Raw genomic sequence first — 14,129 nt, 5'->3', positions numbered from 1 at the left:
AAGAAAAGAAAGAAAGACCAACTCCCCTGAACCTACTTAAACAACAACTGAAAGTTAAGTATCTAAACTAACAAGAAGAAGAAGAAGCATGAGCGACAATCGTCAAATAGAGCTCTGATGTGTGCTCCACGCTACTCACGTTCATATCGGAAGAAGCATGCATGCCTTTTGACTATTTCTTATTAACGTTTATTATCATTCCTATTTTTAATATTTAATATTTTCCTTGTTTTTAGTTTCCTTTAATTAAGGAAGAAAGTGGGGTTTCATCTTCCCCATGATCTCCATAACTGTAGTCGTAACTTTCTTTGTAACCATATATATGGGATTTTCATTTATGAAAGGGATATGCAGAAAAGAATTAGTAAAACTTCAATTTCTCTCTAATATTCTCTATAGTTTCCATCTATTTTCTTTGTGCCATTTGATTAACGATTCGGTTCGTATCAGTGGTATCAGAGCTGTCGTGATCCCCCCGACCATGGTTGCTCACACTCTATCTGAAACCAAGTTCTACCAATGGATGAACGAATCCCTTGGAAAGCTCGAGTCTCAGTTGCAAACCCTTCTCAACGAGTTCCGATCGATTCGAACTGCGTGGGAAGCCCCCCTAACCCATATTCCATCACTGCCCATCTCCGCTCCCGAACCACCTGTTCCGTCTCCCGTCACCCGCATCTGCACCAAACCACCAAGTCTATCACCCACACCACCACCAAGTGCCGCCACACCACCACCATTATTACCAACGCCATCTACTACCGAACAAAACTCAACCCACAAACAACCACTCTTAACCACATCGGTTGCCCCAAAAATAAGCCTTGCGACTGCACCACAATATGCACCATCATCCGTGGAATTGTCGGCACCAATAACCACACTAACACCCTTTTCAGTTCATCCTGAAATGCAATCTCCTTGACAACAATTACCTACCCGAACCGGAAAGAACATTAGTTCCCATGAGCTCTACAAATCCATTTTTTCTGAGGAGGAAGTTCTTAAAGGAGATGAAGAAGCCGGAGAACGAGCAACAAGAAGCGAGTGGCGCCCACCATGGCTCGTCATCGTAACGCCTTCGAATGCCAACCGAAAAGTAGAGTGGCAGCCACCGTGAGGCGTTTTGTTCCAGAGTACCGGCTTTCACCTTGAGGACAAGGTGAATTCGAGCGGGAGGGAATGATGTGTGCTCCACGCTACTCACGTTCATATCGGAAGAAGCATGCATGCCTTTTGACTATTTCTTATTAACGTTTATTATCATTCCTATTTTTAATATTTTATATTTTCCTTGTTTTTAGTTTCCTTTAATTAAGGAAGAAAGTGGGGTTTCATCTTCCCCATGATCTCCATAACTGTTGTAGTCGTAACTTTCTTTGTAACCATATATATATAGGATTTTCATTTATGAAAGGGATATGCAGAAAAGAATTAGTAAAACTCCAATTTCTCTCTAATATTCTCTATAGTTTTCATCTATTTTCTTTGGGCCATTTGATTAACGATTCGGTTCGTATCAAGCTCCACCAACTGAAAGTGTTATCAGCTCCACCACCCAGGGTGGTATCACGCGTGATTGTCCACAAAACACCACCGCTACCAAAACTTAAAACACGTCATATTTATCACACGTGAAGAAGGAAATTGTTGGTTGTGGGGGGAATTGTTGGTTGTGGGAGAAATTGTTGGGTGTGGTGGTGAGTGATGGGCATTTCCACTAAAATCCATCACTAGTGATGGAATAAAGCTCGATAACGTCGCGGAACTTGATTGAAAGTTGTGAGTGAGTGATGAGTGATGACTACCCCTACCCTACCCTACCCTACCCTACCCTACCCTACCCTACCTGGTGAACAAATTCAATGGTAAACGAATAAAATAAAAGGCTCTTAACTTGGTTTACAACCCTACTAACCTCCTTCTAGAAAGCAGAAAAGGCCACTTTTATATTGATTGATCACCAAAATTCGTTTTCCATCTGCTCTCTCATACATACCAACCAACAGTGTGTTATTTAAAAGTTGATACTTACTCAGCAAGAAAAGAAAGAAAGACCAACCCCCCTGAACCTACTTAAACAACAACTGAAAGTATCTAAACTAACAACAACAAGAAGCATGAGCGACAGTAGTCAAATCCCGTCGCTGGAGCTCCACCAACTGAAAGTGTTATCAGCTTTAGGTCGAGGCGCCAAAGGCGTGGTGTTTCTGGTCCGAGACGAGTCATCCACGGGAGAACTGTTCGCTTTGAAGACAACTTTAAAACCCAAGAAACTTGAGCATAAACATATCTCGTTTGAGCAGGAAGTGTTGCGATTATCACAACATCCGTTACTTCCAAAACTCTCCGGTGTTTTATCCACTGAAAAAATCCTCGGTTACGCCATTGATTACTGTCCTGGACGTGATCTCAACTATCTTCGAAAAAAACAAACGGAGATGATGTTTTCAGACGGTGTAATCAGGTACGCTAATTTTCAGCTTTTGTATTTCAAATATCAAACGCCGATTCATTGTACAATTTGTGAATTTAGGTTTTACGCAGCGGAACTAGTGATCGCATTGGAATATCTTCACCAATTAGGCGTTGTTTACCGAGATTTGAAGCCAGAAAACGTAATGATTCAGGAAAACGGCCACCTAATGCTCGTCGATTTCGATCTCTCAACAAAATTACCGCCAAAACCTTCATCACCACAAAACACTCCGGTATTCAAACCTAATCGATCAACAAACACAAACATATTCTCATTTCTCTCCAGATGCTGTCGCCGGAATATTTCGTCGGAAGACTCGGTACATCCAAGCCACGAAACTCACTCCTTTTCAAAATCGAACTCCTTCGTCGGAACGGAAGAGTACATTGCGCCGGAGATGTTAACCGGCACCGGTCATGATTTCTCGGTGGACTGGTGGTGTTTAGGCATTGTGTTGCATGAAATGTTGTACGGTAAAACGCCGTTCAAAGGATTCAATCGGAAGGAGACGTTTCGCCGGATTATGACGTACTCGCCGGAGCTTGTCGGAGAGCCGACGCCGTTGAGAGATTTAATTCGGAAGTTGTTGGTGAAAGATCCGAAACGGAGAATATCAACGGTGGAGATTAAGGGTCATGATTTTTTTAGGGGTGTTGATTGGGAGAATGTGATGGAAATCGCTAGACCACCGTTTGTCCCTGGACCGTCCGATGAGAAGGGTATGGATGTAAATAAGATTGATATTGAGGCTTTTGTGCAAGGGGTGTTTGAAGTTAAAGTGGATGTTGATGTTCAAGAGGATGAGAGTCATGGTTTCCTGATTTTTTAACGGATTATTTTATATATTTATTATTTTGAGAATATATTGTAGATTGTTTTAAGTTTCCATTGTTGTTATAAATAATGAGGACCATGCCCTATTAATTAACTTTTATGGTAAGAGACAATGCTAATCATTTCTTGACTATGAAGTTGTTTGATTACATATGTAATGTGATAATGAATTAATGATGTGAAACAAAATAAACTCGAGAAGTGTTTGGTTTATGAATTCATGGATTATGGAATTAGAATGAATATAGCATGCTATGTTTAGTTTAACGGGTGAGGGTGGTTAGTTATTATCTTTAACCATAGCATACAAAAGGTTGTCCAACATGTATGAGAAGTTACTTGTTTTAATAAGGATTTCTTGATTAGATAGTTAACATGGAGATGGCAAAAGTTGTGTATGTTATTTATCATGTGAACGTTCATTGGGAATAGCCCAATGATGTTGATTAGTTAGATAAGGTGTAGGATAGTAGGAGGTCATGGGTTCAATCCTCATGGTGTGCAAGTTTAGCCATTAAAAAAAAAGATTATCATGTGAATGAATTTAATTTGAGGGAGTGGATCAAATAGGAAGTATATTTTGGCTAGGAAGGATAAGAAGCAATAAGATTATAACATGTGTCAAAATTTAAAATAAAGAAGAAGGATTTTTTAGTTAATTGTATCTCATCTTCTCTCTTCCTCTTTCCCTGCAACTTCAAAACCCATCGTATCTCATTTTCTCTCTTCCTCTTTCCCTGCAACTTCAAAACCCATCATTTTCAAAAACCTACCATCTTCAACCTTTCCTTCACTTTCTATCTCAATAATCACTACATTATAGTGCAATTTTCGTCACCAATCAATGCATCAAACACCCAATCAACATGTTCTTCAACTTTTTTGAAGAAATCCAATTTAATTTCATACAATATCTTATTTTTTCCTGTGATTTTTGTAACATTTGTGCTTCAAATCATTGTGAACAGTTCAATTATCATTAAAACAATGTTATTTGTTTCCAATGTTTGTTTGTTTATGCTTTACATTTTTCATGTTTTAACTTTTGTTCAATTCTAAACTCTACATCGCTTTCTGGAGAACTATACGCAAACTGGTGCGTAAACGTACTCAGTTTAATGCGACAAATACTCCGGAACATCAACATATACTCAACATACCTTAAATAACCTTTACATAACTTAGAAATAAGTTTTGAAGGCTTTGGTATGGCAAAAACAAGTTTATTCGCTTACAGGGACTAAACTTGACAAACTGCAAAAGTATGATGATTCGTACTAAAACAGACATTTCGGAACATGTCCATAAGTTAAACATACCATAAATATCCTTTACATAGCTTAGAAATAGGCTTTGAGGGGTTCGGTATGCTAAAATAAACTTTTGGATCATTCAGGGACTAAAAGTGTCAAAAAGTGCATAAGTTTGCACTTTCGCGCATAACTTACGTTCTGAATACATCCGGACATCCAAAAATTTAAGTAAGCATCATAATATTATGCCTTAGTGTTTGGCATGAGAAAAATCCATTCGTCGCGCAATTTGGATCGTTTTTCGCGCTTTTGCGCATTCCGTCGTAATTAACCGAACATCGCGATCGTACGACTAAACGAGCCAACATCCGGCATATTTTTGAGCATGTTTCATGTCCACAATGTTTAGGCATCATTTTAGGGCCTTGAAAATGGCTTAACGAGCCTTAAACATGTCGGAAATGGCCTTAATACGCAATGGGGACTGAAATGAAAACATTGGAAAGTGTTTGCTGAACAGGGGGACCCTAGCGTGACACTAGCCCCCTTGGCGTCATGCGAGGCCCCTTCTGATCAGAAAAAGTCATTTTTCAGCTTTAAACAGCCCTTAGAAACCTCCAAAGGGCAATGACACTTGTCAAAACCCTATGGTGGGGGCAAAATAAGCCACCACAACTTTGCGACAAGTGTACGGATTAGATCGTGACACGATATTCAAGAAACGATCCTAACGGTCTTGCTTTTCCTATAAATACCCCCCCCCCCATTTTGGTTAAAACCCACAAAAATCTGATCTAAAGCTCTAAGTTGAGGCCTTTGCTTGATACCTGAGCTCCTGGATCGAGATTAGCTTTCGGGGACCCTTCGTAAGTGTTCTTTCGTTCTTTTAATCGCTTTCTAGTCCTAAAGTCAAACTATGTTTGACTTTCTGCGTTGACCAGCCTATGGTCAACCCGAAGTTCGTTTGAACTTCATAACGTGAGAGTGATCACGATGGTTATAGTCCATAGTGACTATACCTACTGATTACCATGTTATCTAGGCTCAGTGACGAGTCGTAGTTTCGGCCAAAATGCGCATTCTTGCGTATTTTGTAACCAAACTACTCGTGGGTATCAAAACCGTTTGTTTTGATACCAAACCTGTTTTCTAAACTTAGTTAAGCATGTTCTAACATGCTTAGCTCGTCACTTTTAGTATAGTGCTTATATAGGGTCGTAAGGTAAGCGATCTAAACAATCGCTTATACTTTCGAACCCGACCCATTTGATCGATCGTAAGGATCCGACCAAACACATTAGGTGACCATAGTTGTATAGGGAATAACCTTCCGAGGTTATACCTTATGGTCACGACGTTAGGCGTTCCAAACGCGTTTTACGCGAACGACGCGTTAAGGTAGCATAAGATACCTAAACGGGTCGTAATGGGTCGTAAGCACTTAGGTTAGGTTTCATTTTAGTATGTAGGCTTTGTTAAACCATATTACACGAGTCTCCATACTCGTTTGGTTTACGAACCCGCATACTATCCGATCCTCCGATTTAGGTCCGGTATATTAACGTAGTTACCTATATTAGGTGACGTTTGATATCCGTGATCTCTAGCATTATTTGGTTGTTATACAAGAACTTCAAAGCAATCTCAGGTGAGTACATAGACCCCTCTTTTACTGTTTTCCAAACTGTTTTGAGGTGGAACACATGTGCCTACTTGTTACTTTTATGCTTTCAATGTTTTCATATCATATGCTTATTATGTTCGTTAGTACATATATAGTACATGATTTCATTGTGTTTATGCTATGTATGTACATTGTGTGCATATTTAGTACAATCGATTTACAATACATTTTCATGCTATGTATGCCCATTGTGTGCATGCTTAGTATATTGCTTTACATTACATTTTATGCTATGTATGCCCATTGTGTGCGTACTTAGTACATTATTTTACATTACATTTTATGCTATGTATGCCCATTGTGTGCATACTTAGTACAATTATTCATCACATGCTTACATTTTGGTATGACATTTGGTTTGTTCAAATGATACAATGTACATTCATTAACATTAGCTACGCCACTCGTTAGTAGGTAATGGTACCATAGGACTTGACAACTCCCATTCCTGAAATCTCGGGTTTGTTTGGATTGGAAGGAATGACCGAATTCGATAAACAATAACACATATAGACCTTTAATTTGTTTAAAGGTCTATCACCACAGTCACAAAGGCTTGAATGTATGAATTTTCACAATACCGCATAAATGTTTGTATCAGTATAGCATGCAATTGTTCCACAAAACATAACTTTGACTTAAACTATGTTTAGTTCAATAACCTGTTTTTGTGCATTTTACCTATGGCCCAATTGATATATTTTCACATGCCATACATGATATTTTGGATACACATTACAAGGATTTACATTAAACATAAACAATTTGACATTGATATACACATTTGGTGGTTTACATTAGACATGGACATTTTGATATGGTTTACACAATAACACTTGACAATTGATTTATATATGAACAATTTACATGGTGGTTGGTTTGGGAAAATGGTTTGAGTAACGTGGAGTATGTAACATGATACAAACATGGTGGATACACCGCTGGTACTTCCTACATATAAATGTTTGTATAATATTACCTATCGTAGCATTATTTAAATCATTTCAGTATAGACACATTACCTTTTACACAAATAACATATTCTTCACAAGACATTGTTTTACAAACAACCTATCTTATACAAACTCATTTTTACTCTCATTTAACCTTACATTTTATTTATACATATCATCTGATCTTATCGTTTTTCATATGATTTACAAGACAAAACAATTTACAAGGTTCATGACTGACTGTTATTAAACGTTTTCTTTAAACTCAAGTCATGAATCCCATTTTCACAAAACCTATGTATCTCACAGGCATTTTTATGCTGACATACCTACTTTCACATGTGTTTTCAGGAGCTGTTGCTTAGGATGATGATTGTGACACTAGGGCGGACCTGTGCCTTAGAGACATAAAACGAAGATAGACTTAGTTTAATTATGTTATAAATTATTTATTTCCTGTTTGAAGACAATGTAACGCTTTTGTTTGATAAATAAAATATAGCTTTGTATGCCATGGTTGTGAAACAAATAATTCTGTCTCAACACTCCCCGACGTTTCCGCCGCGGTTGCATGTTATACGCGGTCGGGGTGTGACAGAAGAGTTGGTATCAGAGCGAATGGTTATAGGGAATTAGGTTATTAGTAATGCTTTGACCTAGACTATGACTTTCTAGGACCCTAACACAAGTTATCTTGTGTTTAGATTTTAAAACATGCACTTCACCTATCCTTAGGTGATAGCCACAACGAGAACTTCGATTCCGAATCCGCTTTGAAAATTAATCATCTGTTCTAGGATGATTGATTACTAGGTTTTGAACCCTATGTTATAAGGTTTTGAACCCCTTCTGAATTTTCAAAAATCTCGTCAAGGTTTTCGGGTTTTAATAGTGGGAACACGTGCGAACTGGAAGAGTTTTAATAGTGGGAACACGTGCGAACTGGAAGAGTGAATGCCTGTACCCTGAGTTTTCTGTCTAAGGCTAGAGTATTCGTACAAATCCACATAATCGGACCAGTCACTCTTACCTGGGAACTCTTGGGGTGAGTGTTCACTTATAGGCGAACATGTCTTCGCGATACATTATTTTTGACCCGTTTACCTTGATTAGACACTGTGTGTCGCTTGTTTGCTTTGCGATGCATAACCACCATCTTTGCTTTTGTTGAAATGGTTTCATCTCATTCTCTTCATCCAATCATCTCACTCGTTTCCTTTCATGTTTTTCCTCTTCTAGAATGCCTCCTCGACGCGACAATCAGGTAGCAAATGCCGAACTGGCAGAAATTATTGCACAACAAATGGCTGCTGCACTTCCAAACCTCTTTGCTCAATGGAACCAAGCCAACAACAACAACAATGCTCCATGCAACTTCAAGAATTTTAACTCGGCTAAACCACTCAAGTTTAGTGGTTCTGAGGGAGCCACTGGGCTTCTTCAATGGTTCGAGAGCATTGAGAATACATTTCATCACGTGCAGTGTCCTGACAATCGCAAGGTCGAGTTTTCTTCGAGTGTGTTTCAGAAGAGGGCTCTTACGTGGTGGAACGGGGTTATGAGGGATCGCGGTGCAGAAGTTGCTCTAGCTCAGACATGGGCTGAACTTAGGGCACTAATGATGAGGGAGTTCTATCCTCGTCATGAGCAGCGAGCTTTGGAGAAAGAGGTTGACGACTTAAAGCAATACAGTGGCGAGCACCGGGCATATACTGATAGGTTTGAGGAGTTGAGTCTGCTTTGCCCGACAATGGTTGCCCCACTCGACAAAGCCATCGAAAGGTACACCGACGGCCTACCTGACTCGATACAAGACATCATTACTGGTAGTAACCCTACCACACTCCGTCAGGCGATCGAGTTATCAGTGACACTGACTGAGTCACAGATTCGAAAGGGAAAGCTGCACAAAAAGGGTGACAAGGGAAAGAAGCAGGCAGCTGACAAAGAAGATAACAAGAAAGGTCAAAACAAGAAGGGAGAGGATTCTGGTTCCTCAAGGGGGTCAAGGAAGCGTAAGGCTTCCCAAAATTTTGCGGTCACTGCCCAGGTTAACAAGGCAGCTCCCAACCAACCCGCACAGCCTCCAGCGAAGAAACCTTATGCAGGGAATGCACCTTTGTGCAATAGATGCAAGGGTCACCATCAGCCGCAATTTCCGTGCCGTATCTGTACTAACTTTGGGAAGCTAGGTCATCTTGCTGGTGTTTGTCGTTTTGCTCAGAATCAGGCAGTTCAGAACCTGGTTCAACAGGTTGCTCAGCCTCCTGCTTAGCAACAGGGTCAAGCTGCACGACCTCATTTTCCTCCTGGTTCGTGCTACAATTGTGGGGATCTGACCCACTACAGAAACCGGTGCCCAAGGCTAGCCAACCAGAATCAGAATCAGGCTCAGGCTCGAGGTCGAGTCTTCAACATGAACGCACAAGAGGCACAAGCAGATGATAATGTGGTGAACGATACGTTCTTTATTAATAATCAGCCAACATCTGTTCTTTTTGATTCGGGTGCCGACAAGAGTTTTGTGTCATTATCTTTTGAACCATTGTTTCGCGTGTCTATAACGAAACTAGGTAAACCTTTGACAGTAGAAGTGGCTAGTGGTGAACCCATTGTTCTTGATTCTGTTCTCCGCAATTGCCAGTTGAACCTTAACAACCATCTTTTTCCTATTGACCTCACACCTATGCAACTTGGAAGCTTCGACGTTATTGTGGGTATGGATTGGTTAGCCAAGTATCGCGCAGAGATAGTTTGTTTTGAGAAGATCATTCGCATGCCGCTTTCGTCAGGTGAGATCCTACAGGTTCGTGGTGAGAAACCTGCTGGCGGTCTCAAGCTCATGTCTTGTTTTAAAGCTCGGAAGTATCTGCGAAAGAACTATGTGGCCTTTTTGGCACATGTTGTAGCAGATAAGGGCAAAGGTAAATCTATTCAAGATATTCCTGTTGTTCGGGATTATTCTGAGGTATTCCCTGAAGATTTACCTGGTCTACCCCCAGCACGCCAAGTCGAGTTTCGTATTGATCTCGTACCTAGTGCAAATCCCATTGCCAGAGCTCCATATCGTCTTGCACCGTCCGAGATGCAAGAGTTATCTAAGCAGCTGCAGGAGCTCTCTGACAAAGGCTTTATCCATCCAAGCTTTTCACCTTGGGGTGCTCCCGTTCTTTTTGTCAAGAAGAAGGATGGATCTTTTAGGATGTGTATCGATTATCATGAGCTTAACAAGCTTACCATCAAGAATCGATATCCCCTACCACGCATCGATGATCTCTTTGATCAATTGTAAGGCGCTTCTTATTTTTCAAAGATTGATCTGCGATCTGGATATCATCAACTTCGTGTGCTTGAAGAAGATATTCCCAAGACAGCGTTCCGCACTCGTTATGGGCATTATGAGTTCACAGTCATGCCATTCGGTTTGACTAATGCTCCTGCAGTTTTCATGGACTTGATGAATAGGGTCTGCAAACCTTATTTGGATAAGTTCATCATCGTTTTCATTGATGACATCTTGATATATTCTAAGACGCGAGCTGATCATGAGCAACATCTTCGTCTTACTTTGGAACTCCTAAAGAAAGAGCAACTTTTCGCCAAGTTCTCCAAGTGTGAATTTTGGCTTAAAGAAGTTCAATTCTTGGGACATATTGTCAACGAACAAGGTGTTCATGTAGATCCCTCCAAGATCAATGCGATTAAGGATTGGGATACGCCTACTACTCCTACTGAAGTTCGTTCTTTTCTTGGTCTTGTGGGTTATCACCGCCGCTTCATAGAGAATTTCTCAAAGATTGCAGTCCCTCTAACTGCTCTAACTCAAAAGAATAAGCCATTTGATTGGGGATTCAAGCAAGAGGAAGCGTTTCTGACTTTGAAACAAAAACTTTGCGACGCGCCTATTCTAACCTTGCCCGAGGGCAATGATGATTTCGTCGTGTATTGCGATGCATCTAAACTAGGCCTTGGCTGCGTCCTGATGCAAAGAAAAAAAGTCATAGCATACGCATCAAGGCAGTTGAAGATACATGAGAAGAACTACACCACTCATGATCTTGAGTTGGGTGCAGTTGTCTTCGCTCTTAAGATCTGGAGACACTATTTGTACGGAACAAAATGTGTGGTTTTCACATACCACAAAAGTCTTCAGCACATCTTCAATCAGAAAGAACTCAACATGAGGCAGCGATGTTGGGTAGAGCTTCTAAACGACTATGACTGCGAAATTCGCTACCATCCTGGTAAGGAGAATGTCGTAGCCGATGCTTTGAGTCGCAAGGAACGTACTAAGCTTCATTGTGTTCGTGTCCAATCTGTTATTCAAGCTCAATCCGATATCCAAGCACGTATCTCTCAGTCTCAACAATCTTGTGTTTCACAAGGCTTGATGGGTAAGGAATTTCCCTACCACATAACGCATGATCTGGAACTGAAGGACAATGGATCGTATTACTTCATGGACCGGTTGTGGGTCCCAAGCCAAGATAATCTTCGTACCTTGCTTATGGATGAAGCCCATAAGTCTCGTTATTCTATTCATCCTGGCTCAGATAAGATGTATAAGGATCTTCCTATTCAGTATTGGTGGCCTGGTATGAAGAAAGACATCGCCTTATATGTATCAAAATGCCTTACTTGTCTTAAGGTTAATGTCACACCCCAACCGATGGCGGAATCATCGGGGCGCGACACTGAGCGAAACAGATTGTCCAGAAGTTTCCACAACAACTATTATTACAAATTCAGTTAAGTGATACGTCCCATACTGTGACAACCCTCACTAAATCAGGTATCCGTACGACTTAATTAATGACTAATTACTGCTTAATTACTGTGCTTGCTTGAAAATTACTGATGAACTGCTACTTGACTTCTGATACTTGTATATTCCTGCATCATACTTTACATACCGTCACTACATTATTTACATACTGAACTCTAGTGACAAACATGATGCACAAAAGCACAGTATCACTATGAACGGATAACCTATTGAACATGCTGATAAAGCCAGCATCAGGCAGATATTGCCTCTAAGGCCTGTATGAGCCAGAAATATTTCACTACACCCATAGTGAGTGTAGGGATACAAGGGTTGTAGAACTGCGTCTCTAGGAATAAGATACAATGACAGGATGTGCCTAGGGCATGCACTAAGCACAAAACTCAGCACTTTAATTAACAATTCAGCTTCTAGCTAACTAATAAAGTGCCAAAACATGAGAAAAATATTACTAGACGCTTTCCAAAGTGTCGGGAATAAGTTGTGTCACTAAAAATGGTATTAATGACACTCTAAAGCTTTGTTAAGCACTTTAACGGATTACTATCAAACCAAACAACCGGACTATACCCAAAACATGAAAATATTGCCATAAACATTATCTGTCTTTTTCTGAGCCAGTTAGGGTCCCCGAATACCCTAACACCCGCTTTAAAACACAACACACTACTAACCGAGTTAATACTTAACTAACCTAACCTAACCTAACCTAACTATTATCTAACTAATAGTTACAAATGAACTAGAACCCCCCCCCTTTGGTCGATTTCGGTCACTTGGTGACCATCAAGTGTACTACCTTCATTATTTTAATATGATTGGTCCCATATCAAGAGAACACTAGGACCCTTGGACCATAAACTCACCTTTGTCTATAAGAAGCAACCTTTGCACAACATTCTCATCTAACAAATCAACACACACCAAAAACTCTCTCTTGCTCTCTACAACTTTCGGCCGAACACCCCCCATATACATCCATCCATTTTCGATTTCACTCATCACATTCCAAGTATACACAAGCGTTAAGGATCCCGTATAAGAAGGCTTGGTGCAAACGGAAGGCGAAGGACCTCATTCTCTTGCTTTTATCCACCCTATTTGCGCTTAGATTCTTCCCTAGCCTCGAGCTAGTGGTATGTTACTTAAATCACCTTCTTGAACTATCTTAAAGTGGTTAAAACGATTGGTAACGGTTAAAAGTCATGAACATACAAAATGAAGCATTAAAGTTTACTAAGAATGCTTGAAATGATGGATAAAAGCTTACAAGTTGTGTAAATGATGTAGTAATTGAATTGTGTGGTGATTTGGACCGATCTATGTTGTGGTAGCTCGGTTCATCATTTAACCCGGGATGGTCATGATCATGGATCATGACATAAGGTTGTTTTGAATATAACAAGGGTTAAAGGGTGAAACTCTACCACACACGAATCATGAACTTGTGTGAAAGCGTTTCTACTTGTGAAATGGTGATTAAAACTAGTAGATCTACGGATCTACAAGTGGTATTTTCAAAGAACCAAGAATCAAAGAAATCATGTTTTCTAAAAACGGATCTTACATTAACAAGTATGATTTTTAGAAACCACAAGTGTGTAAACACTTGTGTAGCACAAAAGTGACGACAAAATAACAATTTTTGTAAAATTTACAAGAAGATGTAAAGAAGGACTTTCTATAGAAACGGGGTTTTAATGAAATCGGTTTGACTTGTATAAAGATCCGCTAAAAGTAATGAGGTTACTACATAATTTTAGAAAACTACAAGTTCATGAAACTTTTGCGAATTATATGCTTCTTAACTAGTTTGTTGATATATTGAATATTGTTTTGATTTAAAAAGAAAATTGTTGGATTGATTTGTAAAAGAAAATGATACGCTTGAAAGCGTGGCCACCTCCAGTTACAGAGGAAACTCTGGCAAAATTTTTCCAAAAACCTAGCACTTAGAATTATTTTCACTATAAGTGTTAGAAATACTTTTCGACATGTTTTCAGAAAATAAGTTTCGCCACGACTTTATTTTCAAAATATCGGAGGTGGGATTTTCACAAAATTAAACGTGATAAATATATATTTAGTAAATATATTTTTCACAACATAATTTGTCATTATTTTGTGAAGTATATAATAT

At 39.6% G+C, this 14,129-nt stretch overlaps 1 protein-coding gene across 1 annotated transcript; it reads left to right on the top strand.

Moving 5' to 3' along the window:
- The first annotated feature begins 1,932 nt into the window (after positions 1 to 1,932).
- On the top strand, positions 1,933 to 3,446 carry LOC110936702 (serine/threonine-protein kinase OXI1). Its single transcript, XM_022179118.2, has 2 exons — positions 1,933 to 2,467; positions 2,537 to 3,446. Exons 1-2 carry the CDS (start codon positions 2,121 to 2,123, stop codon positions 3,306 to 3,308), a joined length of 1,119 nt encoding a protein of 372 aa, XP_022034810.1. The 5' UTR covers positions 1,933 to 2,120; the 3' UTR covers positions 3,309 to 3,446.
- Positions 3,447 to 14,129: the final 10,683 nt, after the last annotated feature.

Source organism: Helianthus annuus, chromosome 7 (assembly GCF_002127325.2).
Source record: "Helianthus annuus cultivar XRQ/B chromosome 7, HanXRQr2.0-SUNRISE, whole genome shotgun sequence".
NCBI lineage: Eukaryota > Viridiplantae > Streptophyta > Magnoliopsida > Asterales > Asteraceae > Helianthus > Helianthus annuus.
The sequence above is the reverse complement of the archived record's forward strand: the minus strand, read 5'-3'. Positions and strand labels throughout refer to the sequence as shown.

Coding starts and splice junctions, on each gene's coding strand:
- LOC110936702 (XM_022179118.2), top strand. CDS start 2,121: ATGAGCGACAGTAGTCAAATCCCGTCGCTGGAGCTCCACCAACTGAAA. Junction 2,468..2,536: donor TTTTCAGACGGTGTAATCAG/GTACGCTAATTT, acceptor TTGTGAATTTAG/GTTTTACGCAGCGGAACTAG.